This window comes from Anolis carolinensis, chromosome 1, assembly GCF_035594765.1.
Source record: "Anolis carolinensis isolate JA03-04 chromosome 1, rAnoCar3.1.pri, whole genome shotgun sequence".
NCBI lineage: Eukaryota > Metazoa > Chordata > Lepidosauria > Squamata > Dactyloidae > Anolis > Anolis carolinensis.
This window is the reverse complement of record NC_085841.1, coordinates 310063241-310090676: the sequence shown is the minus strand read 5'-3', so window position 1 is coordinate 310090676 and position 27436 is coordinate 310063241. Positions and strand designations below refer to the sequence as shown.

The 27436-nt window shown below is 41.0% G+C and overlaps 1 protein-coding gene across 3 annotated transcripts in view; it reads left to right on the top strand.

The window, feature by feature from the left end:
• The first annotated feature begins 241 nt into the window (after positions 1-241).
• The window catches only part of zfyve1 (zinc finger FYVE-type containing 1), a 37682-nt gene continuing 10487 nt past the window's right edge, over positions 242-27436 (top strand). The window contains exons 1-5 of one of the 3 annotated variants that reach the window (XM_008103895.3): positions 242-433; positions 11459-12300; positions 17406-17910; positions 19993-20207; positions 27111-27217. In XM_008103895.3, coding sequence (XP_008102102.1) covers positions 11803-12300; positions 17406-17910; positions 19993-20207; positions 27111-27217 — 1325 coding nt within the window. In that variant the 5' untranslated portion in view covers positions 242-433; positions 11459-11802. Of the gene's footprint in view, positions 434-9302; positions 9645-11458; positions 12301-17405; positions 17911-19992; positions 20208-27110; positions 27218-27436 lie in introns of those variants that run through there. The other 2 variants (XM_003214522.4, XM_008103880.3) reach the window with 2 other exon arrangements.

Below are 27436 nucleotides of genomic sequence, written 5' to 3'. Positions count from 1 at the left end.
CCCACTTGCCAAGTTTCCAACAAACCTCACAACCTCTGAAGATGCCTGCCATAGAGGTGGGTCAGGAGATAATGCTTCTGTAACATGGCCATACATCCCGGAAAACTCACAGCAACCCAGGGGTAGAAATACATATAGAAAGACGGAGAGAAGGGAAATGTCGTGAGGGCCCCTCCGCCATGTTTGCTGTGGGCACTCAGACACGTGACGGTTTGCAGAGAGACGCCATCTTGAGGTCATTCTTGGGTCTGTTTGGAGGCTCAGCTGTGGAAACTCGCGAGGAAATGTCTTCGTTTTTGTTCGCCCTCATTCTTTCGCAAACAGCATGCCAGCATTAGAAGGAATAACAAAACTGATGAGCCCTTCAAGTCTTTTTCAATAAGAAAAGAAAGAGGAATGGAAAAGAAGTAATCTATTTGAAGCACCTTTGAAGGTCAGTTTGTGATTCATCTGCTGTGGGTCTCAGTCCAAGCCCCCCCCCCCCCCCCCAAGACTCTTCAGAGGATTTCCACCCAACATTTTTTATGGTGTTGCTGGCTAGAATAAAAATGTAGTGTGAACACAGATTTTACACCTTTATGCCACTGATTTTATCCACCAACATTGTAAGAAGAATTGGAGCCGTGGTGGCGCAATGGGTTAAACCAGGGGTCCTCAAACTTTTTAAGTGAAGGGCCGGTTCACGATCCCTCAGACTGTTGGGGAGCCGGACTATGAAGAAATAGTCCAAAATTAGGATTGTTATTGTTGTGTGCCTTCAAGTCATTTCAGACTTAGGTCAACCCTTAGTCTAAAGTTTAGGACAGGGGCCAGGTAAATTATTTTGGAGGGCCGCATCTGGGCCTTAGTTTGGGGTCTCCTGGGTTAAACCTTTGTGCCAGTTGAATTGCTGACCTGAAGATTAGGTTGCTGCCCTGAAGGTTGCCAGTTCAAATCCGCATGATGGGGTGAGCTCCCATCTGTCAGCTCTAGCTTGCAGGGACATGGGAGAAGCCTCCCAGCAGGATAGTAACACATCCAGGCATCCCCTGGGCAACGTCTCTGTAGACGACCAATTCTCTTACACCAGAAGCAACTTGCAGTATGTTCTCAAGTTGCTTCTGACACGATAAAAATATAAATAATTTTTTTAATTAAGAAGAATTTGATGAAAATTGTCATAAGAATCTGGGGGAAAAAAACTGGTCCCAATTTACACAGTAATGTAAATTGATAATGTCCATAAAAAATTCTGAAATCCTGTATAAGGTTATATAGGCCAAAGTCCAAATAAGAAAATTGAGTTTAGAGAGAGATAACTGGATTTAATTACCTGTATTTATTTAGTTCTGAGACTACATCGATAGTAAGACGCACACTTACAGAAAAAAACACTTGCACACAAGCAATTCCTGAGTTACAAACATCAGACTTGCAAATGACATAGTTAAGAATGGAGGTGAAACAAAAGGAAGTGAGATAAATTTACCTCTCAGAAGGGAAATTCACTCCTGAAAGAGTTTTCATGGGGAAAGGTATCTCCGCTGAAACATTCCTATGAGAACCAAAGCTGTGTGTGTGTGTGGGGCTGCAGTTACACTTAAAAATGTACCTGTTCCTACTTACACACAAATTCAACTTAAGAACAAACATATAGAACCTATCTTGTGTTGTTGAAGGCTGTAATGATCGGAATCACTGGGTTGCTGTGAGCTTTTCGGGCTGTATGGCCGTTTTCCAGTAGCATTCTTTCCTGATATTTTGCCTGCATCGGTGGCAGACATCCTTAGAGGTTTGTTCAGAGGTCTGTTGGAAATGAGGCAAGTGGAAATTATATATACAGTAGAGTCTCACTTACCCAACATAAACAGGCCGGCAAAATGTTGGATAAGCGAAAATGTTGGCTAATAAGGAGGGATTAAGGAAAAGCCTATTAAACATCAAATTACGTTATGATTTTACAAATTAAGCAACAAAACATGTTTTACAACAAATCGACAGAAAAGGCAGTTCAATACACTGTAATGTTATGTAGCAATTACTGTATTTACGAATTTAGCACCAAAACATCAGAATGTATTGAAAACATTGACTACAAAAACATTGACTACTAAGAGGCAGATTGCATTGGATAATCCAGAATGTTGGATAAGCGAAGGTTGGATAAACAAGACTCTGTGTGTGTGTGTGTGTGTGTGTCTTGAACCTCTCTTGTTCATAACTTGGGGACTATCTGTATATATGAAAGCACCCATAACTAAAACATACCTCATTTTTAGAAATATTTGTACAAGAAAAGCATATGTCTTAGAATCAAAGTATATTAACAGCTTGCAGTCCATTAGGAGAGATATGAACAAAGACAATGGCCTCATGACACACTACATACATAATGCAGGAGTCCTTGCTACCACAGATATAACAAAAGGGATCTTTTCAGAGTTTTGAACCTGGGGAAACTGACTTTTGGGGAGCAGGTTTATTGCTTCCATGCAGCCATACTGACTTGCTACTATAAAGGTCTGAAATACTTGTTTTGTCTCTTTCGGTCCTTTGCTAATTTAGGGCAAAGGGATGTGATTTCCATCTTTCTAGATCCAATTACATTCTATACCACTCTCAAAACTGCATAACTTTGTTTCCAAACTGTGCATTGAGACACTTTACTGTGTCAGCTGCAGTGTGTAGGTATGTGATGGAAACATAACGAAAAACCTCTGAATCTATGTGAAATGAGCAGTAAATCATATATTTAAAAATATAAAGGAAATTTTTTCATGTTGTTTTGTCCCTATACATTTTATTACCACAATTTGTATATGTGTCCGTACCTCTTATAAGGGATTGGTTTAACCTCTGGTTTGCTAGTAAAATTGAATTATTGTGTCACAAAATAACACAAATCTAAAAAGTGTGTCATCAACATGACATGTTTGGAAAGCTCTCTTCTACTTCATCTGAAGAAGTGGGTTTCTATGCATGAAAGCTACAATAACAATCCAATTTGTTTTAAAGGTCTGCTGCCTAATTCTCTCTCTCTCTCTCCCATCCTCCATTATGCTGCAAAAGACTGACATAGTTATTTCTTTGAAGGTTATGTAAGTGACTCAAAGTGTGAAAACATTCTGTTTACCCAAAGCTCCATTTTCTTGAGGTGGGAAATTTTTTCTGAGAATTCCTTCAATGTGTATTGAGCTGTGCAATAATATATGTAGTGTTCAAAAAATCTTAGTATCTGGCCATTCCTCTGCTAATGGATAGACTTTAATGACTGTATTCCAATTTAGTTGTTTTTTTTTTATTTCTTTGATTTTTTGTTTTTGTTTTAAAGGGCCTGGAGGTCATTCATTATATGTCCATGGAAATTAAAATGCTCTGGCATGGTTTTTGATAATTGCCATTTCTAATAGCAGTCAGATCTGTATCCATTTATCCTCTTGTGCAGAGTTGATGTAGGGTTCAGATGGTTCAAGCTAACAGAATAACACACATCATATTGGAAGGCAAGCATCATTCTATATCTCTATTATGCTCTGATGTAACTGCTTATATACCTTTATAATTTCATTTTTATTCCACAAGTACATTTGAGCAAGTGACGTCAATTACAACTCATGCTAACATATATGAAATGTGAAGATGTCACAAGATTCCTTAACCCCCCTCTATCCTTTTTGTTCTTGTAATCAGAAAAAGAATCAAAAACAAAAGTGTGAATGTTATATTTTCTTTATATAAAAGGTGTAGCAAAAGTTTACAGTTTGGGGGTGTTGGGGTTTTTAAAAAGGGCAAAAAAGGAAATATAATGTTTGCATGTATGTGCCTATGTTGCATGTGCCTTCAACTTACCCGTTGACTTATGACATCCCATTAATTTCAGAGGATTTTCTTATTTTATTTTTTGGCTGCAGGACTTCACCAGCATCTCTTTAGATTTGCCTACCCCGCTACTTCCTATTGTGGCATTCTTTGTTTTTATGTTTATATTCATAGTTGACAAAGAAGGAGCATCAGTCTTTGAATATGTCAGGTATCAATGGATAAATAAATTACTTGCACGCTACAATTCTTGGTCCTCGTTTCTTAATTCACCTATATTTGGTCCCTTTGGAGCCATCTCTTTGTTAAGCCACCTAACTAGGTATCAGTTGCTAGTTAATTCTACAATTTATGCAGTGTGACAAGTAGTGCCTTTTGTTTGCTCTGAATCTCTTGCTATTCAATTTCACTGGATGTCCCTGAGTTGGTTAGTCTATTTATTACAATTTTTATATCATATGCTATAGCACAATATTTCAGGGCATTACTCAAAGAAAATATATATCAGCAGACTGAAACAATTTAAAACAATGAAAATAGCTCAAGGGAGCTAAAACATATGATATTGAACAAATTGACAAAATGGGAACAGTTTAAGAAGATTAAGCATTTTAAAACCATGTGCAACAATATTTTGGAGTGAATAATTTAAGTCACAGAGATGTATAGCTATGTTAATACTTGATATCTAAATAAAGGTGGCATTGGCATTTCCAATCTCCCCTTTTTGGGCAAGGTCATGGAACGTGTAGTGGCCGCACAACTCCAGGCATTCTTGGTTGATACTGATTTTCTGGATCCGGCGCAGTCTGGCTTCAGGCCGGGGCATGGTACCGAGACAGCCTTGGTCGCCTTAGTCGATGATCTACGCCGGGAACTGGACAGGGGGAGTGTGTCCCTGCTGGTTCTGCTGGACCTCTCAGCGGCCTTCGATACCGTCGATCATGGTATCCTTCTGGGGCGCCTTGCCGGGATGGGGCTTGGAGGTACTGTTTTGCAGTGGCTCCGGTCCTTCCTGGAGGGTCGGTCCCAGATGGTGTCCTTGGGGGACACCTGCTCGGCCCCACAACCATTGACTTGTGGGGTCCCGCAGGGGTCAGTACTGTCCCCCATGTTGTTCAACATATACATGAAGCCGCTGGGAGAGATCATCCGGAGTTTCGGGGTGCGGTGTCATCTGTACGCAGATGATGTCCAGCTCTGTCACTCCTTCCCACCTGTCACTAAGGAGGCTGTCCAGGTCCTGAACCGGTGTCTGGCCGCTGTGTCGGACTGGATGAGGGCTAACAAATTGAAATTGAATCTAGACAAGACAGAGGTCCTCCTGGTCAGTCGTAAGGCTGAACAGGGAATAGGGTTACAGCCTGTGTTGGACGGGGTCGCACTCCCCCTGAAGACACAGGTTCGCAGTCTGGGGGTTCTCCTGGACTCATCGCTAAGCCTGGAACCCCAGGTCTCGGCGGTGGCCAGGGGAGCCTTTGCACAACTCAGACTTGTGCGCCAGCTGCGCCCGTTCCTTGGGAGGTCTGACTTGGCCACGGTGGTCCACGCTCTGGTTACAGCTCATTTGGACTACTGCAACGCACTCTACGTGGGGCTGCCTCTGAAGACGGCCCGGAAGCTTCAATTAGTACAACGAGCGGCAGCCAGGCTTATAACTGGAGCGGCGTACAGGGAGCACACCACTCCTCTGTTGCGTCAGCTCCACTGGCTGCCAATATGCTACCGAGCCCAATTCAAAGTGCTGGTTTTGGCCTACAAAGCCCTAAACGGTTCCGGTCCAACTTACCTATCCGAACGTATCTCCTCTTATGAGCCCATGAGAACTTTAAGATCGTCTGGAGAGGCCCTGCTCTCGGTCCCACCTGCCTCACAAGTGCGGCTGGTGGGAACGAGGGACAGGGCCTTCTTGGTGGTGGCTCCTCGGCTGTGGAACTCCCTCCCCAGTGACATCCGGCAGGCTCCATCCCTTCTGAGTTTCAGAAAAAAGGTAAAGACCTGGCTTTGCGAACAAGCGTTTAATGAATGAATTATGATGGCTTTAACTCGGTCCGGACTAAGGTTTACGTGCAAGGTTTATGTGGACGAATGGATTAAGTATTTTATTATACTGTTTTAAATGTATTTATGAGATTGTTTTAAATTGATTGTTTTATATTGCTATGTTTTATTTTTCTACTGTATTGTGAGCCGCTCTGAGTCCCTTCGGGTGAGAAGGGCGGCATATAAATGATGGAAATAAATAAATTGGTGCTAGTGAGACCCCCGAACTGAAGGCATTTCGCAGTTGAGGTGCTATAGTTATAAAATTCCATTGACCATATACTATCTCTCAAACTCTGAATTCTGGAGGAATGCCTAAATTCGCTAAAGCAGTGGTTCTCAACCTTTGTTTGACCAGGGACCACTCTCCAATATTAGTACCAAAAGGGTTACAAATTGATTTTTGGTCAACTTTAGATTTGGTTTGGTTATTTGGGGCGCTGATTTAGAAAATTGCGCAGGCTAGAACACATCAGGTCTAGTTTCTGATACAGACAGATGCCATCCAGTAGCCGTGTAGAAGGGACCTCATATAATCCAGTTCTAAGCAGATAATATAAGATTATAAATATAATGTGTAATAATTACTGTGGTATAATAATACAGAAAAATATAATCTCTAAAACCAGGACAGTAAATAAAGAGCAGCACTCTGAACGCAGGGAAATTGGGAATTCCAGAAAGGAAACAATCAGGGCCAGCTAACACCTCCCAAGAAAGGAGTCTTCCAGAAAGGAAGCCGAGAAGGGAGAGAAGCAATGTGTATTACCAAAGTCATTATTATTACTATCATTATTAATATTATTATTGTGTTGCTGTGAACCATGAAATTGAACACAATCTTGCTCCAAGTTTTCAAAAACACTAAAATCAAAATATATAAAAATTACTGTGTTATAATAAAACAGAACAATACAATCTCTAAAATCAGAACACTAAATAAAGAACAACACTCAGAAAACAGGGGAATTCCAGATAGAAAACAGTCAGAGCCAGCTAACACCTCCCAACAAAGTATTCCCATCACCAAAGTCTGGCAAATCCTGTTTTCTGACGGCCACTGCCTTTTTTTTTTTTTGAGTGTGTGTGCTCAAGCACTGCATATTGGTACTTCTTCATCTACATAGACAGTAGAAGCACATAAAATATCGCAAAGGACAACACTATGAAAACAAGGGAATTCCAGACAGGAAACAATCAGGGCCAGCTAACACCTCCCAACAAAAAATTCCCCCAGGGAGGAAGCAGCCAGGCTTTCAAGCTGAAAGGCCATTACATGCTAATCATTTTGGCTAATTGCAGCCTCCAACAGACAAAAGAGGAACAATCAGAAATATTGTATATTAACAAGCTTTAGGAAATAATATCCCCTGGTGGCGCAGCGTGTTAAAGCGCTGAGCTGCTGAACTTGCGGACCGAAAGGTCGCAGATTGGAATGGTGGGAGTGGTCTGAGCCCCCACTGTTAGCCCCAGCTTCTGCCAACCCAGAAGTTCGGAAACATGCAAATGTGAGTAGATCAATAGGTACTGCTCCGGCAGGAAGGTAACGGTGCTCCATGCAGTGGCCACATGACCTTGGAGGTGTCTACAGACAACACTGGCTCTTCAGCTTAGAAATGGAGATGAGCACCAACCCCCAGAGTCGGACACGACTAGACTTAATGTCGGGGGAATACCCTTTACCTTAACTACCACCAATTCCTCAATACTTTATTTCCATACCACCATACTTCGCCCCAGCAACGCGTGGCCGGGCACAGCTAGTGTTACTATAAATCAACAGGTGACACACACACTTCCAGCATGAGGTGCATCTACACTGTGGATTTAATGCAGTTTGATACCACTTTAACTACCATAGCTCTGGAAGTTGAAGTTCTATAGGGCAACAGCACTCTATGACAGATAAAGCCTTGGAAAACTACAATTCCCAAGACCTCATAGCATTGAGCCATGGCAGTTAAAGTGGTGTCAAACTGCATTAATTCTACAGTGTAGATCAGGCCTGGGCAAACTTGGGCCCTCCAGGTGTTTTGGACTACAACTCCCGCCATTCCTCACAACCTCAGGCCCTTTCCTGAGGGGCCTGAGGCTGAGGAACGGGAAGAGTTGAAGTCCAAAACACCTGGAGGGCCCAAGTTTGCCCAGGCCTGGTGTGGAGGCATCCATAGATGAGGAAGAACAATATATATATATATATATATATATATATATATATATATATATATAGTAATGAAATTTTTGGCCTAGGACAAAACAACAAAACTACACATCCCAAAAACACTAAATTTGGCAGCACAACCCCTCATCCATGCCTCTACGTTCATATAAGAAAAAGAAAAGAAAAATAAAGTTCTAATTAGAGGGAGAGGAAGAATTGTTTTTATCCAATTGCTGCCAGTTAGAAGGCTAAGCTCCGCCCACTTGATCTCCCAGCAACCCACTCAGCCCAGGGGACAGGCAGAATTAGGCCTCACTTAGGCCTCTTCCACACTGCCTATAAAATACAGATTATCTGATTTTAACTGGATTATATGGCAGTGTAGACTCAAGGCCCTTCCACACAGCTATATAACCCATTTATAAAGGACTTAATGTAAGGTAAAACCTTTACCCTTTACCTTAACTACCACTTTATTTCCCACACCACCATACTTCGCCACAGCAACGCGTGGCTGGGCACAGCTAGTATATTACATTTTACACACAACCCAGGGGAAACATCAACACATACAATCAATACATACTAAAACAACCAGCACATACAGTAGAGTCTCACTTATCCAAGCTAAACGGGCCGGCAGAAGCTTGGATAAGCGAATATCTTGGATAATAAGGAGGGATTCAGAAAAAGCCTATTAAACATCAAATTAGGTTATGATTTTACAAATTCAATACCAAAACATCATGTTATACAACAAATTTGACAGAAAGGGTAGTTCAATACTCAGTAATGTTATGTTGTAATTACTGTATTTACGAATTTAGCACCAAAATATCATGATATATTGAAAACATTGACTACAAAAATGGCTTGGATAATCCAGTGGCTTGGATAAGCGAGACTCTACTGTATATCTGAAATTTATACAAAACGTAGGATTTTAGTAATTTTAAAATACTTTTAAAATCTATAATTTAGCACTCATAATTTATTCCATAAATACATCACTCTTATAAATAGGTCAGTATCATAGATAGATCGCTATGATTCCTTGAATGCTGCAAGTTCCCCAGCGCGGCTCTATCCCGTTACACGACACACTCATGCAAAAACATCCCCCGCCCTGAGGTCAGTTTCGAAACTACACTTCCCGACATGCCTTGCGGCTTGCCTCCTCTTCTTCCGGCCGCTCCTATGCGGGTTGGCAGTTCTCTCCCCCTTCTGAGTGCGCCAGCATAACAGGCCCCGAAGACTACAGTTCCCACAATGCAGCGGGTCTTTCTTCTTCTTCCCCTCCTCGACGGCTCACCTTCCTGTCTGAGGGGGGAAAAATAACCCTGAAGTTTCCTGCCATCAGCTGATCCTCAGTGACAACAAGGGAGGAAGGGGGAGAAGGGCTTGGGACTGGTCCGGATCCCGATCCCTCTCCTGGGGGCTCCAGGCGCTCCCGGGTCCTCTGCGGGGAAAGAAGGACTCGCCTCTCCCCTCCTTTGCTGCCGAGAGGAGGAGACTGTGCGCGGATGACTTAGTCACTCAGACTTGCAGGGAGGAAGAGGAGGAGAAGGAAGCAAGCAAGGAAGAAAGAAAGGAGCCTGCTGTTTTGTAAACAATAGATCGGCCTGTTTCCTTCCCAGGCATGGTTTGTCATCTCTCTTTATTCTTTTACCTCTTCCATCCCCCAAATAGTCTTGTTTATAGGAAGACCTGCTACTCCACGCACAATAACACTTAGTCATTTTTGTAATCTCTTGTGCTTAAAGTAACTTCAGTGAGCCATCTGTTAGATATGGATTTGCTCATTCGTATTTATTTCGATTATACTGATATGGGAACTATTTACTGGGTTTGAAGTGAGCCACAAGTGTAAGTATGTCCTGGGCACCTTTTTGCACCCAGTCTTGCTGGATTAAACATTTCTTGTTGTTTTTGTTGTGTTTATATGTTGCTTTTTCCTTCATAACAAGACTCAGCAGTGAACAGTCCTAAAAACAACAATAAAATAAGTGTTGTCGAAGGCTTTCATGGCCGGAATCACTGGGTTGCTGTGCGTTTCCCAGGCTGTATGGCCATGTTCCAGAAGCATTCTCTCCTGGTGTTTCGCCCACATTTATGGCAGGCATCCTCAGAGGAATCAACCTGGACACAACATATTATTTGAGAACACAGAAATACTGGACCACTCTTACAACCACTTTTATGGCAGGCATCCCCAGAGGTTGTGAGGTATATTGGAAACTAGGCAAGTGAGGTTTATATATCTGGAATGTTCAGGCTGGGAGAAAGAACTCTTGCAATTGGCCAGCTTGATCAGCATTGAATAACCTTTCAGCTTCAAAGCTTGGCTGCTTCCTGCCTGGAGGAATCCTTTGTTGGGAGGCATTAGCTGACCCTCCTTGATTCATGTCTGAAATTTTTGTTTTCTGAGTGGTATCCTTTATTTACTGTCCTGATTTTAGAGCTTTTTTGTACTGGTAGCCAGATTTTGTTCGTTTTCATGGTTTCCTCCTTTGTGTTGAAATTGTCCACATGCTTGTGGATTTCAATGGCTTCTCTATGTAGTCTGACTTGTAAATAAAGGACAGTAAATAAAGAAGCTGAAAAGCCAAGGTGACCAATTTGCAACATTCACATTTGCCTCAAGTAGACATGAGTTCTTTCTCCCACTCTGGACATTCTGCAGATATCTAAACCTCAGTTGCCTAGTTTCCAACACACCTCACAACCTGTGAGGATGCCATAGATGTGGGCAAACCATCAGGAGAGAATGCTTCTGGAATATGGCCATACAGCCTGGAAAACTCACAGCAACCAATTTCTTAAATTATTATTATTATTATTGTATTTATTTATATGCTAGTTTTCTCTCATAACAAGACCCATAGCAGTGAACAGTTCTAAAAACAATGAAATGATGATGATGATGATTATGATGATTATAATAATAATATAACAACATGATCCTTACTGACAGGTAAAAATGAAGGTTATTGCCGCTGTAAAACAAGCTCCTAGCCATTGGTAGAGTTTCAAAACCCCATTAAGCTTTGATGTGGTTCACTCTGATATTTGTTTACAAAATTGCTTAGAAGGTTGCGATCCTATGTTCATTTGCTTAATTGTGTCACTGAACATGGTCCAGATATGAGGCTTATAAATATTTAACATAATTCAGCTGGAGTGAAGTGTGTATGATTAAAGTTGCAAAGCCCCACTGGCTACTTTATTCTTGACCTCGAAGTAATTTTTTTCAGGTATAGTAACAGCTAAAATAGAGATTTTGAAGAGGCTGCATTTCTAAAATTTGACAAAGAAATAATTTATTTTAGATATGAGGAGTGCTTACAATTGCTTTATATTCTGAGGGAGGAGCCAAACTATGTGAGGAAGCAACGGATTGAACTTTATGTACTGACTATTTTATCTCTCTCTTTCCACTTTCTCTTTCTTTTGCAGGTACTTGAGGGAAAAGGTCTGGTTTACATTTTAGAAACACATCATACTGTATTTTGTACGTGTACCTAATTTCATTGTGACATTCAGTTTGGGATTTACTTAGGCCTATCGTTCATTTTGAAAACTTGCAGCGTTTACATTTCGGAAGCATACACACACAATTGCACTTTCATATCATGAACTCATTCTAACATTACAGGAGGGAGAATCAAGACGGATCATGCATTAGGAAAGGCACTCATTTCAAAATACTAATTTTAATTTGGGGAACTAATATACATATCTTGTTTTGATTTTTTTTTAAAAAAATACATAGTTTTATAAAATTATATAAGTTTCAAAATATGAGTGCCCAGCCTCCAACAGCAGATAAGGGACTGAATACAGCTCTATTGTGCCAGGAAAGTTATGCTTGCAGTGGCACTGATGAAGCCAGCTTCGAATGCGATGAGTGTGGAAGCCTGCAGTGCCAGCGGTGTGAAGAAGAGCTTCATAGGCAGGAAAGGCTACGGAACCACGAACGGACCCGAATTAAAGCTGGCCATGTCCCGTACTGTGATGCCTGCAAGGTTGCCAGTGGGAATATCATGCAGAACAATATTGCAAATTCCAGGCAGAGAGCCGCTGTAAGGTGCCAAGCGTGCAAAATTAACCTGTGTCTAGAGTGCCAGAAGAGGACTCATGCCGGTGGAAACAAGAGGAAACACCCCATTACTGTATACCACTGTGGCAAAGCTCAGGAGCAGGAGGCAGAGGAAGGGATGGATGAAGAGACCAAGAGGAAGAAGATGACTGAAAAGGTTGTAAGCTTCCTGTTGGTGGATGAAACAGAAGAGATCCAGGTAAAAATGACTGTGTAGGTGTGAAAAACACAGAAAATAGTGGGTTTTGAAAAGTACAGGGTAGATGGGCTAATGGGAAATCAAGACAACATGGTATTGAGCAAGACAACATGGTATTGCTTGGATCAAGGCAACATGGTATTGAGCATAAATGAGCAATTTGTAGTCTTCTCGATGTCAGTGGACTGTAGCTCCCAAGTCTGAGTCAGTATAGCTAAGGCAGAGGTGTTATGGGAGCTGCAGACCAAAACATCTGAAGGGCCACCAGTTGCCCATCTCTAGTTTTGCGGGAAATATGTCCTATCATTACACTTCTTTTGCAGTTCTTTGCACAGTGTCCAGACTTGTAAGATAAGAGACCAAACTCTTAGTCTGACACAGTAAATGGCGTGCAAACATACAGGCTCTTTCATAGATTGCACGGAAATGTTTTCCCCCCTACATGTTTCCATTTTGAATTTACATTACAAAAGCCATAGATTTTGGGATATAGTTACTCTATGCAGGCAGGGAAATGTGTTTGGCTTGATCTGATATCTCAGGAAGTAGTGGCACCTTTGGCTGCTCTAGCTCTGGTTGGTTTAACCAGAGCAAACTATGGGTCTGGCTACTAGGATATCTGAACTCTAGTTACAGTATAATGGAGTTCACTATTATCCACAGTTTTGTGTACCTATGCGAAGTTTGGTAACATATCTCCCACGGATACAAGGGTAAATGTTATTGGACTTCTTGTAGTTACACAAAACTGAATTATAACAAGTGACTCTTGGCCCAAAATTCCATAAAGTCATGTTGGAGGACCTAGAAAATGTGTGAAACATGAATACTTGTCTTGTAGATACAGGGGCCATAATGTATTTGAATTGCAAGTTTTGTGAGTCATTTCTGTTAAATTAAACTGTGCCAAGATATGTGGAGCCTCTAAATGAAAACTGACAGATGGTTTGCTGTCTGGCTTGATCTGGGAGAATCAGAAGAATTCTGTCCCTTTCAAATGGAATTTTCTTTTGTTCTCAAATTGCTAGCCTTGTACCTTAAAACACAGTTTAGGTGTCCAAAGAAAAGTGGGCAGGCAAAGCTACTGACAGAATGAGGACACAGAATATAAGAGTTCTAGATGTGAAAGAGTTCTAGATGTAAAGGATTTTCAGTGTCTTACTTTGAGTAATGCTACAAATTTGGAGATAAAAAAAACAACATTTGGGAAGCAGAATCCTTTTTTGGAATGGCAATACCCTCATTTTATACCCTGTTACACCCTTCGCTGAATTTGAGCCTCTGGTCCAATTATTTCGCTTATGGTGAAATAATTATCTTTTTATCTGTTCTGTACTGCTGTTCTGTACTGCTTCAGACTGAATGTAGTATTTTCTGAACCTTACAAGATCTTGGCAGTTAAGCTTTACACATCATTATGCCTTTAGTCTGCGTTCTGCAGCAGGAGATAACTGACCTATTTGGCATGAGGAAGGGGAAGAAATCGGGCAAGTAAACACTTTTGATAATTAGCCCTAGGCGGGTTTTTGTTCCTGGTATCAGTTAGGAATGGTAACTTGTGAGATCATCTAGTCTAGCTGCCAAAACCCTCGCGCCCTGAAAGAGAAAAATAACTGCAGTCTGCCCTTCACATTTGCGGGTTTAAATTTTGTGGATTTGCTTAATTGTGAAGCTGATTAATAAACTCTCTCTAGGAATCTTTGCTCCTCAAGAGTAAGTCTATGAGTCACATCGGAAGACCCAGAATTTTTTAGTGAGAACTCTTCTCTGAACATTTGTAGGCCCTCCAGCATGATTCCATAGTTAGTGTCCAGCCGAAGCTGATTGTAGAACTCTGGAAAAACTAGACATTGCTAGAGAAGTGTTTTTCCAGGTTAAATAATGTTTCCTATTCACATTTTTCACTTTTCCTGCGCCTTGGCAATCATTGGTTTTTAACATTTAATAATTTCACAGTGTTATAGCATTTTATGTTGATATTTATGTTACACAAGAATGTTCAGTTGACAAAATAAGATCGCAAAAGAACAATGGACTTTCACAGTCCTCAAATGAAAATGATTTACTTTCCATTCCTGATGTAACAAACATTTATTTTCATGTTTTGTTTTTTAATTGTCTGCCTGCCTGACATCATTTGGAAGGGCGTTCCATAGTTATAAGCTGTTTTGACTCAAAAGAGAAAAAAGCTGGATAAATAAAGGAGTGCTTTATGATGCAACTGGAGATGAAAGAGTGTTTAGCAATGCATATGTATTTGGAGGTGAATGCCTTCAGGATTGGAGCCTTAGTTTTCTGTTTTGCTTTTCATAACTTCCTTGTTGCTTTGTGTTGCACCATTCATTAACAAGATGTTTTCTTATGCAACTAGTGCTGCTAAGTATATCAATGTTGACACCAGTCAGTACCAAGAGCTCCACCCAGTGGTTTGGTTTTAAGACTATCTTCAGTTGCCAGCATTGCTTTTTTAAAATTAGCATCCAGCTGTCTGTCATGGCTTTAGCACATCTGTTGCTCATTCCATTTTCCAGTAAATATAGTTGTGGCACGTAAGGGGATCCCTAGCAGTTGAGTCAATTAAGGTTGCCAGTTTGCAAGCTGGAGTGTCTCATAGTGCCAAAGAAAATGCAGATGCAGCTGTTTTCCCCATACTCCTGCCTGGTTTGAATATTCTACTTTTCATCTCTAATGCTGTTTTCAAAATATCTTGTGAATCATGAAAACTTTTTCCCCACCCCTGTAATGCCACAAGATAGAAACATATTAGGTGAAACATTTCTTGCTGCTTCTGCTGTATATCAGTGGCAGCTTCACCTGTTAAATTGTGTTTACAAGGCAGGAGCCTCTGCTCCAAAAATTAGCTGGCGAGATTTACTTATTATGAGCTTTAAGTCAAAACTATAATGCTTTATCTCATTGTTAAAGTCAAATTGACACTGTAAATGGGAAAGACAATGCACAACACCAATTATATGATACTCCTTTCCCTGCCACAACACACCGAAATGAAGTATGTGGTTTAAAGTCCTAGAGACATAGGCTCACTCTCGAGAAAACCTTATATGCCCTTCAGTGTCAAACTACAAAAAATGACTAAGGTTGCATCTACTCTGTAGAAAGAATTCAGTTTGACACTATTTTAATGGCTATGGCTCAATGCTATGGAATCATTGGATTTATAGTTTGGTGGGGAACCTCCATTCTTTGTCAGAGAGGGTTAAAGACCTTGAAGACCTGAACTCCTGGGATGCCATGGCACCGAGCCTGGGCAGTTAAAGTTGTGTCAAATTGCATTATTTCTACAGTGTAGATACACCCCAAGAAATACTCTGTCATGAAGGATTTTGTTGAGGTCAAGTGAAAAGCTACTTGATGGACCATAGACAGCTGCATAAATATTGCTCTTCTGACAGAGGTGGAAATGTGATAGTGGATAACACATCATCAGAAGTGAATCAAATGGCTTGGCAGAAAGTTTTGCTAGCATAGGTGCTTGGCCAGATATGTTCTCCCCAAAAATCTGGAGACAATAATATGTTCAGCGGACAACTATATCCTTCTTTTCCTGAGATGTCAGTAGGAATGGTGCAGCCTTAATGCTACTGTCGTTAATTTCCTCTTGTCTGTTGTAGTCAAGGCGAGGGGAAAGCAATAGCAATATCTCTATCAATTGATCTCCATTTTCTTACACCAAAATAGAAAGCAGAATTGCTCTGAAAGTTGTCTGGTTCATTTTAATGATAGGAACCATGGGACCAGTGTTACTACTTATAGTAGTTACCGCTTTTAGTAACTGAATCATATGGCTAGGGATGCTAAAACAGAGTAAAGCCATTCATCCATCCAGGTAGGTGTTTTCCTCTGTTGCTGAGGTGTGGCATCCTTGGAAAGGATAGAATATATTAACATTCTTGTGCGGGTTAGTTTTGTTGGCTTCAGGATAATCTTGGCATGTAGCAGTTTTTTTGAGTACCAGAAAAGAGCCATGTCCATAAAACAAAGGTGAACTTAATAGTCCACCAGCCTAAAATTGAAGAGTGAGTCTACTCTGAAAAGTAGAGAACCCTTTACTCTGGATATTCAATGTCTTTAATTTTTTCTCAGCTAAAACCTTGTCAAATAATGAAGTTCCTCAACAGGATTAAAATGTATATGATATTCAATGCTGCTGGTTAAATTATTCAGTGTGTATTCATTGTTGGTGATGTCATGTCTATAGGAGGAGAGCTAGAGATAATTCCTTTTTGGGGTACTTTAATTGAGGGAGTCTGGGAATAATTTTAAAAGTACCGGTAACTTTACTGGATAGTTAAAAAAAACCCCCAAACTGTGCCTTCTACATGCTTTGACAGGTTATGCGGGTAGATCTGAAGGGACATTCTTCACATGCTCACTTGAACATAGGATAACTCTCCACATACAAGGAGACATCAATTCTACAATTACATTAAGTAGTATTCATGTACACATGAATGTGGGTAGAATATTCAACTTAAAGATGTTGGAAGCTCATCAGAGACTTCAAGTGTATCCAGGGATGCTCTGAACTTTGAAATCACACATTAAGTACAGTTTAGGATAGTTTGCAAAAAGAAGCCCATGCTAATCTGCTTTAGTATAAAAACAAGAGGGAAGTCTTGTTGTACCTTGAAAATTAATTTTTATTTTAGTATGGTATTTTGTGGATTACAGTTCTCTTCTTTAGATGCATTAATGGAGAACCACTTTGAGCCTCAGGCATAAATGCACAATGGAGTACTTGAGGTAGTGAGATCACTGATATTCAAGAACACCTCAAGATAAAAGCATGGATCTATATACATTGATTATGTTATGTATCTGATTAGCTGTTTCACCTCTGCCTTTATGATAGGTTGAGAATAATATCTTGATGATTGCATGTTTGAGTACAAATAGCAAGGCTGCATAAAGAGAGGTGTTCTTGCAAGATTCTACATTAGGGTTTTGTCAGGCTCTAAGCATTACAAGCTAAACTCAGTGTCTCTTGGGGTTACCAGTCAGTTCTCTGAAGTGACAAAGCTTCAGTCGTTTAGCTCTTGCTGTTGCAAGACTCTCATACAGTCTTCTTTTTCTTGTGTTGAAAGGTGGAAAATGAAGAAGAATTTATAAGAAAATTGGACTGCAAGCCTGACCAACACGTAAAGGTGGTGTCTATTTTTGGGAACACAGGCGATGGAAAATCTCACACACTTAACCACACTTTTTTCTATGGCCGAGAGGTCTTTAAAACATCACCAGCGCAGGAGTCTTGTACAGTAGGAGTCTGGGCAGCCTATGATCCTGTCCACAGAATGGTGGTGATTGACACAGAGGGCCTCCTTGGGGCCACCGTGAACTTAAGCCAGAGGACCCGGTTGCTTCTGAAGGTCTTGGCTATTTCAGACCTCATCATCTACCGCACTCATGCTGATAGACTTCACAATGATCTCTTCAAATTTCTTGGAGATGCATCAGAGGCCTACCTAAAGCACTTCACCAAGGAGCTAAAGGCAACCACAGCCCGTTGTGGTCTAGATGTTCCACTGTCTACTTTGGGTCCAGGAGTTATCATCTTCCATGAGACAGTGTACACACAGTTATTGGGTGCAGGTGAGTTGATGGAAACCTAATGGACACATATAGCTGCAACGTGGATGACTTTGGGTTGCATCTGAAAGTGCAGGATGGAGAACTTGTGGCCCATCAGACTATGTTGGACTATAGCTTCAATCATAACTGATAATTGGTCATGCTGATTGAGTTATATGGGAGTTGAATTTCAGTATCACTGTGGGAAAGATTTAGGGTTTGATTCCTGAGTTACTTTCCACTATATGGGAGATGATCCTGAATGCTGTTATGAGCCCACTGAGTTGTTGGATTTTCAGGGGAGGTCCTTCTCTCTGTCCCACTGCCCTCATTGGTATGTGTGGTGGGTGAGATCTTGCTCTGTGTCTGCTCCTTGGGTATAAAACTCCCTTTTAACAAGAAACTGATGAAACTGAGGTTGTCCTTAAACTGTCAGGCAAAGACTATTTTGTCCAGGTAGATTATTGTCAATTTTAATTGTTAATGCAGAAGGGGCTTTGAATGAGTGCATGCTGGTTTTAAAATATGCTTTTAAATTGTTTAACATTTATTTGTTGTTTTAATATGATAATCTCTTATGTTTCTAAATCACAGTGTTTTAGTTGTGTCTATTTTCAATTATATTGTGATCTTGGAGTACTCAGTACTAGGTGAAAAAGAATGACTGAATGAATGTCAGTTGAGAAGAAAAAATGGCATCCCATTATCTTTCCAGTATTTTTATATGTTAACAGTGCATGTTATAAGACACTGGTTTTGGACTTCAGTTTCCACAATTCCAGCCTGTTGAACAAGTTAACTGGATCTTCTGGAAACTGAAGAACAAAACACCTGGAGGACTAAAGTTTGGGAATCACTTGTTATAAGAGATGGATGACTGAGATAATTAGGAAGATAATCTGTACTGTAAGAACACTTTAACAATTGATTCAACTTCCTCAAAGGGTATTGAACTCACCTTCTTTAGAGGTCTTTAAACTGGAGTTGGATGGGCACCATTTAGAAGTGTATTTATATATTCCTACAGGCAAGAGTTGGACCAGATGGTCCTGGAAATCCCCTTCAACTCTTAAGTTTCTGTTTTACATGTTTGCTCAGAAGTAAGCACTGTAGCAGGACTAGAAAGCCTGTAGCTTGGCCAATGGAAAGGGATGGTAAGGGTGATGGTACTAGTTTATTAACATCTGAAGGGGTGCAGATTTCACCCCCAGCCCTGCCTTACTGAGTTTAATGGGATCTTTTTCAGGTAGGTGTATATCAGAAAAAAAACCCATAATCATTTGCCTCTGCTCTTCTATTTTCCATGAATTCATTTTTAGAGCATAGACATCAAAATTTCATATAAGAAATGTCCTTCAGGATCTGTTTTTAGATATTTGCAGCATACCTTTGACTATTTCATTTCTAACTCAATCAATTTTCATTCACCAGGATCTTTTCCCCCCGTGTTGCTCTAAATATGCTGCGATATATTTTCTGACCACACTGGATTTCTAATATAGTTTGCTCCAAAATCACATGGGCCTTTTTTGTTTCAATAAGTTCCATACATCAGTAGCAAATACGCGTGTGTGTTTATCTGTTTGTTGGGTGGTGAATTATTTTGTTCTATCTGTTTTTATCTATTTAAAAGAAAGTCAGATCTCTGCATGGCATGTGAGTGAAACTTGGGGATAATTGTTTATGGCTCTTCAAGTGATGATGTCATTCATAGATCTAGTATTATGTGGACCCTGAAGGAAAATGTGATTCGGGAGGACTAGAATGCCCCATCTCAGTGCATCAGTGGTGCACTGCATACTGTCTCCAAAGCAGTTTTTGTGCCCCCAACTGTCTTCTCTGTAAGAAAAAGAGAAATTGCCTTGACTAGACTCCCGCAATTGTGACACTATACCTATTAAATTGTTCCCAGGAACCTCATGTACTTTAACACCCTCTAAAATTCCCTTTTCAAAACCAAATGTCTTTGAACATTTTCTTGCTGTTTTAGGCAGTTTTCACAATCTGACTCTGGCTCAGTCTGCCAAAGTTCTTCACTCCTGATTGAAATTCTACATAGCTAAGAAGAATGCCGTGTTTTAACAAACTGCTTCATATATTTAGATCACCCTTCTGAGGTTCCTGAGAAGTTGATCCAGGAACGATTTCGGAAACTCAATCTCTTCCCTGAGGCCTTCAGCTCGATCCATTACAAAGGAATAAGGACACAGAATCCCCCAACCGATTTCGCTGGACTCAGGCACACTGTGGAGCAGCAGCTAGAAAACAATACCACACGCTCCCCTCGGCCTCCTGGTGTTATCTACAAAGCGCTCAAAGTAAGTTCAAAGTTCTGAATCATTCTAGAAAATGATCTTGGATTATATTACTGAATTTAAAAAATCTAGGTCTGGAGTGGATAACTGTGATTCTTCAGATGTTTTGTGGACTACAATTCTTATAGTTCTTCACCATTGGCCATTCTTGGCTAAAGCTGCAGAGAACTGCTGGCGAAAAACATGTAGATGGAATCATACAATCATACCATCATAGAATAATAGTTAGAAGAGACCTCATGGGCCATCCAGTCCAACCCCCTGCCAAGAAACAGGAATATCACATTCAAAGCAGCCTGACAGATGGCCATCCAGCCTCTGCTTAAAAGCCTCCGAAGAAGGAGCCTCCACCACAGTCTGGGGCAGAGAGTTCCACTGCCAAACAGCTCTCACAGTGAGAAAGTTCTTCCTGATGTTCAGGTGGAATCTCCTTTCCTGTAGTTTAAAACCATTGTTCCGTGTCCTAGTCTCCAGGGCAGGAGAAAACAAGCTTGCTCCCTCCTCCCTATGACTTCTCCTCACACATGTATATGTGGCTATCATGTCTCCTCTCAGCCTTCTCTTCTGCAGGCTAAACATGCCTAGTTCTTTAAGCCGCTCCTCATAGGGCTTGTTCTCCAGACCTTTGATCATTTTAGTTGCCCTCTTCTGGACACATTCCAGCTTGTCAACATCTCCCTTCAGCTGCGGTGCCCAGAATTGGACACAGTATTCCAAGTGTGGTCTGACCAAGGCGGAATAGAGGGGTAGCATGACTTCCCTGAATTTAGACACTATACTCCTATTGATACAGGTCAAAATCCCGTTGGCTTTTTTAGCTGCCGCATCACATTGTTGGCTCATGTTTAACTTGTTGTCCACGAGGACTCCAAGGTCTTTTTCACATGTACTGCTGTCGAGCCAGGCATCCCCCATTCTGTATCTTTGCATTCCATTTTTTATGCCAAAGTGAAGTATCTTGCAGAAAAAATAGGCACAGTTGCCTTCCGTTGTCTGCTTGCTCTTGACTGGAAGTTGATGGTTTCCTGACTACTATCTTGAGTTGGGCTACTTTGTTTAATCCAAAGCCATAACTGTGTTAGTCTGGAATATCGGTATGCAAGGGGATCTTGTGGAACCTTTCAGACTGAGTGGAAGATGTTGGCAGCATAAGCTTTTGCAGGCTTAATTCTTCATCAGATGCCATCAGGTGAGAGTACAGTCTCTCCACATTTGCAGTTTTGACTTTGTAGATGTAATTATTAGCTGATTTTATTGAAATGTATTTTCTAGGAATATCTAGGTTCTCTGCTGCAGTTTCCTTTTATTGTGCCTGAAGACTTAAAGATTTCTAGAGCCTCTAGTGCAATTCTGTGATCATCTTCCAGCTGTATTCAACCATAGGATCATGCTAGAAGACTCAAAAATTCCTACAGAGGTGTTCTTTCATCTTTCTTTAAAAAAAAGCAATTTCTTTATTTGTTGTATTTGTTTGTGGGGTTACAGTGGTGCAATGTGTTAAACTGTTGAACTGTTGAATCTGTTGATCTAAAGGTTGGCAGTTCGAAACCGTGGGTCGGGGTGAGCTTCCACTGTTAGCCCTAGCTCCTGTCAGCCTTGCAATTCGAAAACATGCAAATATGAGTAGATCAATAGGTACCATTTTCTTTGCTCTCTGCCTCAGGAAATCAGGTTTTATAGCTTTTGCAAGGCAATACTTGGCCCCTGAGGCTAGGAGCAAGTACTGAGTATTCATGCTCTATACATGCATAAGCAAGACTCTGAGGTCTTGTGGTACAATGGCAAGGTCCATGTTGTTGCCAGGGTAACTGAATGTCAGGACACGGTCTCTGGGCAACAGCCCATTCTCTGACTTGCCTTGATTTCCCTGAGTTTCCTTAAACAGGAAGATGGTTTTTTGTCTGTAAACAGCAAATATGTGACATCTAAAAGTCAAGAGCACAGCTCTTCAGGGGACTGTGTTATGAGTATGACTAGCCCCTGGGGAAGATGTATGAACAAAGTTCTGTGCATTTTACAATAAGTGTAAGTTTTTTGTAGGAAATTGCTTGGCTTTTTTTAACTTCTTCCCTGGTTTTTTGTTTTCATATTTAATCCAAGTGGCATTAACCATAGAAGACAATACAATACCAGATGGGTTTACTCAGAAATAAGTCCTACTGGTTTCAGTGGGGCTTATGTGTAGGTAAATATGCATGGGATTGCAATTGAATTCTTTCCTGTAATCCCCTCCAGCAAATATTTAATAAGGTTTTTTTTACAAAATCAGTTTAATATATCAATGTTACATTAACTCATTCTATTAATATTCATTTCCTATTCATGAAATTATGTATGGATGATGGAGTGCAAAATATGCACATTTTAATCATACAATAAGTGATACTTTTCAAGGATAGGCTGGTGGTCCCCGCTGTAACTATAAGCATTTCCTTTTTCTTTATCTAGGGTTTTTGTTTTCTGATGCTAGTAAAGATTATGTGGTTTTGTAACAACATAGCAGAGAGAAGTCTGTGAAGTGCTGTTTTTTATTGGCCAAGCATTGACGCATTCAAAGTTTCCAGAGTTGTTTCTATCCTCTTGTAGTGTGTCATTTCTGACTTATGGTGACCCCATCATGGGATTTTCTTGGCAAGTTTAGTTCAGAGGGAATTTGACATTGCATTCCTTTGAGGCAGGGAGAATGTGACTTATCCAAGGTTACCCAGTTGATTTGAACCTTGCTCTCCCAGAGATGTAGCCCAGTGCTCAATCATAGTGGCTCTGTATTCTATCCTTACATCTGTGCATTCTGTGTTCATCCTACATGAAATTTTGTTAGTTTTATTCACCCAGATCTTTTAAACACATTAACATTTTAAAATCAAAATAAGGGAGAACACTGGGAGAGAAATGTAGCTAATAAATCAGCTGCAATGACAGTTGACTAAAAATTGCTAGGCAAGTAGGGTCAGTTAATTTTAGTCTGTCCTTGTCAAGGACTAGGTTTTAGAATCATAGAATCATAGAATAGTAGAGTTGGAAGAGACCTCAAGGGCCATCTAGTCCAACCCCCCGCTAAGAAGCAGGAAATCGCATTCAAAGCACCCCCGACAGATGGCCATCCAGCCTCTGCTTAAAAGCTTCCAAAGAAGGAGCCTCCACCACATTCCGGGGGAGAGAGTTCCACTGCCGAACAGCCCTCACAGTGAGGAAGTTCTTCCTGATGTTCAGGTGGAATCTCCTTTCCTGTAGTTTGAAGCCATTGTTCCGTGTCCTAGTCTGCAGGGCAGCAGAAAATAAGCTTGCTCCCTCCTCCCTATGACTTCCCCTCACATATTTGTACATGGCTATCATGTCTCCTCTCAGCCTTCTCTTCTGCAGGCTAAACATGCCCAGCTCTTTAAGCCTCTCCTCATAGGGCTTGTTCTCCAGACCCTTAATCATTTTAGTCGCCCTCCTCTGGACGCTTTCCAGCTTGTCAGCATCTCCCTTCATCTGCGGTGCCCAAAACTGGACACAGTATTCCAGGTGTGGTCTGACCAAGGCAGAATAGAGGGGGAGCATGACTTCCCTGGATCTAGACGTTATTCCCCTATTGATGCAGGCCAAAATCCCATTGGCTTTTTTAGCTGCCGCATCACATTGTAGGCTCATGTTTAACTTGTTGTCCACGAGGACTCCAAGATCTTTTTCGCACACACTGCTGTCAAGCCAGGCGTCCCCCATTCTGTATCTTTGATTTCCATTTTTTCTGCCGAAGTGAAGTATCTTGCATTTGTCCCTGTTGAACTTCATTTTGTTAGTTTCGGCCCATCTCTCTAGTCTGTCAAGATCGTTTTGAATTCTGCTCCTGTCTTCTGGAGTGTTAGCTATCCCTCCGAGTTTGGTGTCATCTGCAAACTTGATGATCGTGCCTTCTAACCCTTCGTCTAAGTCGTTAATAAAGATGTTGAACAGAACCGGGCCCAGGACGGAGCCCTGCGGCACTCCACTTGTCACTTCTTTCCATGATGAAGATGACGCATTGGTGAGCACCCTTTGGGTTCGTTCGCTTAGCCAATTACAGATCCACCTAACCGTAGTTTTGTCTAGCCCACATTTTACTAGTTTGTTTGCCAGAAGGTCGTGGGGGACTTTGTCGAAGGCCTTACTGAAATCTAGATATGCTACATCCACGGCATTCCCTGTATCGACCCAACTCGTAACTCTATCGAAAAAAGAGATCAGATTAGTCTGGCATGACTTGTTTTTGGTAAATCCGTGTTGACTATTAGCAATGACCGCATTTGTTTCTAAGTGTTTGCAGACCACTTCCTTAATGATCTTTTCCAGAATCTTGCCTGGTATTGATGTGAGGCTGACCGGACGGTAATTGTTTGGGTCGTTCTTTTTTCCCTTCTTGAAGATAGGGACCACATTCGCCCTCCTCCAATCTGCTGGGACTTCTCCTGTTCTCCAAGAACTCTCGAAGATGATTGCCAGTGGTTCTGAAATAACTTCCGCTAGTTCCTTCAATACTCTTGGATGTAGCTGATCTGGCCCTGGCGACTTGAATTCGTTTAGAGTGGCCAGGTGTTCCTGGACAACTTGTTTCCCTATTTGGGGTTGGATTTCCCCCAATCCTTCGTCCATTCCATGTTGCTGAGGTTGAAGATGGCTTTCTTTTTGTGAGAAGACCGAGGCAAAGAAGGCATTAAGCAGTTCTGCCTTTTCCCTATCCCCTGTCACCATCACCCCATCTTCTCCTTGCAGTGGCCCTATCGCCTCCTTTTTCTTCCTTTTTCTACCAACGTAAGCAAAAAAACCTTTTTTGTTGTTTTTTATGTCCCTGGCAAGCCTGAGCTCATTTTGCGCTTTAGCCTTGCGAACCTATTCCCTACAGGAGTTGGCTATACGTTTGAATTCTTCTTTGGTGATTTCTCCCCTTTTAAACTTCTTGTGCATGTCACTTTTGAGCTTTAGCTCAGTTAGAAGTTCTTTGGACATCCATTCTGGCTTCTTTGCACTTGTCTTATTTTTCTTCTTTGTTGGCACTGTTTGCATTTGCGCCTTGAGTATTTCACTTTTGAAAAACTCCCATCCATCCTTAACTCCCTTGTTTTTTAATATCGGCGTCCATGGAATGCCGCTCAGTAATTCCTTCATTTTTTGGAAGTCAGCTCTCTTAAAGTCCAGAATGCGTGTTTGACTTGTCTTAGTTTCAGCATTCCTTTGTATTGCAAACTGCAGGAGCACATGGTCACTTGCCCCTAAGGATCCAACCACTTCAACTGTATTGATCAGGTCTTCCACATTTGTTAAGATTAGATCAAGAGTTGCTGATCCCCTTGTTGCCTCTTCTACCTTCTGGACCATAAAATTATCTGCAAGGCAAGTGAGGAATTTGTTGGACTTTGTACTCTTGGCTGAGTTTGTTTTCCAGCAGATATCGGGATAATTGAAATCGCCCATGACTACTATATCTCTTCTTTGTGCCTGTTTGGTCAGCTGTTGACAGAAGGCTTCATCAAGTCCTTCATCCTGACTCGGAGGTCTGTAGTAGACACCCACGACAAGATCTTTTTGAGTCCCGGTTCCCGGTTTACAAACCTGATAGTGACTTCTTAAAATTCTGGTGCTCAGAAATTTGTTTCAGGAGTACAATTGTCATTTTGAATTTGTTTCTGCTTGTAGAGAAGCATTACCCAACCTCCATGCACCCAATCATCTTTTAAAAAAATATAGGTTAGAGATGCTAGAGAAATGATAGGTACTACCTGTATGGAAACAAGGAAAAGCTCTGAGCTGAGAGATAGCAATTGGAGGTGGCAAAAAGGGAAACCTGAATAATTACTGTCTGCTGTTCTTGAGCAAGGTATCAAACAAAGTATTAAGGAAGAAACTAATGGGTCTCTAAGAGCAATTCAGTTTATGTACAAGTTTAATATTTTGGTGGTGGCATTTGTCTTTGGGGAAAGGGGGCTAGTCACACATCCAGTGTCTGCTGAATTTTTTCTCTAAAGAATCCTGATGAGGAAAAGAAAAAAGGGGAAAGAGGGGTGGATTTCGCTTACACAAGACCCTTATAAATACAAGTTGTCTCAGATTCCTTTTCACTCACCTTCTGCCCAGTCAATAATGGTGAGGTGGGATGGGTACCCGAGAAATGATCACAATGGTACATACAGAATAACTGTAACCACTGTTGCTTGTTTACAGCCCAGAGAGAATGAAAAAGACTCATAGGAGGGGAGGGATTTCCCTCTTCTTTCCTAGCTATCTGGCTAAAAGGGCAAAAAGTGTGCCGACAGCTATGGAAGTATCTGGGATGTCTACTTTTTATGGGGGCTTTGTATAGATGGAGTCATCTCTTCCTCTCCCCTTTACTTTGTATCAGGGCTCCTTGAGGAAAAGCTCAGTGTGTGCTGTATGACTAGCCTCTTTTCTCTGCTAACCCTCATTCACAATGTATATACAAATACAGGTATTTCAAAATCTGGAAAAAATTCAAAATATTAAATATTTCTCACCTCAAGCATTTTGGATAAAAGATCTCAACTTGCATACCAGAGCATTCCTAACGTGTTAGCATGTCAGCTGCAGTGTGTAGGTGTGTCATGTGAATGTAACGAAAAAAACCTCTTGAGTTTATGTACATAAGCAATAAATGATTTATTTTTATTTTAAAAAATATAAATGAAAGGTTTTCATGAGAGATCCCATACATTTTTTATTACAGTGTGTGTGTGTGTGTGTGTCTATTTAAACTCCAGTTGGCTACTAAAACTGAATTATTGTGTCTCAAAATGATCCATGTCAAAAATGTGTACCAGCAATATGCAATGTTTGGAAAGCTCTACTGTATACCTTTCTGTGAAGCTTTTGTTGGTTTTGTGTCCTTCCAGGACAGTGTTCACTAGTAGTTTCTCTCTCACCGTTCTGCAGGCATTGAGTGATCGATTCTGTGGGGAGATTCCAGATGATCAGATGGCACACAGCTCCTTTTTTCCAGACGAGTATTTTACCTGTTCTTCTGTTTGTCTCAGCTGTGGGTAGGTAAATGGGAAGACCTCCCTTTAAATATGCTCTGTGGTGCAAGAATACATATTGCAAAGCACTATCTTTGTGGTAGTGTCCCAAGCTCTTCTTTGTAGTCTAGAAATGCACCCCAGAATTCCTTTTAAAAAAAAAGATTGTCATTGTTGCTTCCAGTTCAGCTTTAGAGCACTATTAAAACTCTATAGGCATTTTAGTCCCTTTTAGTGCAATAT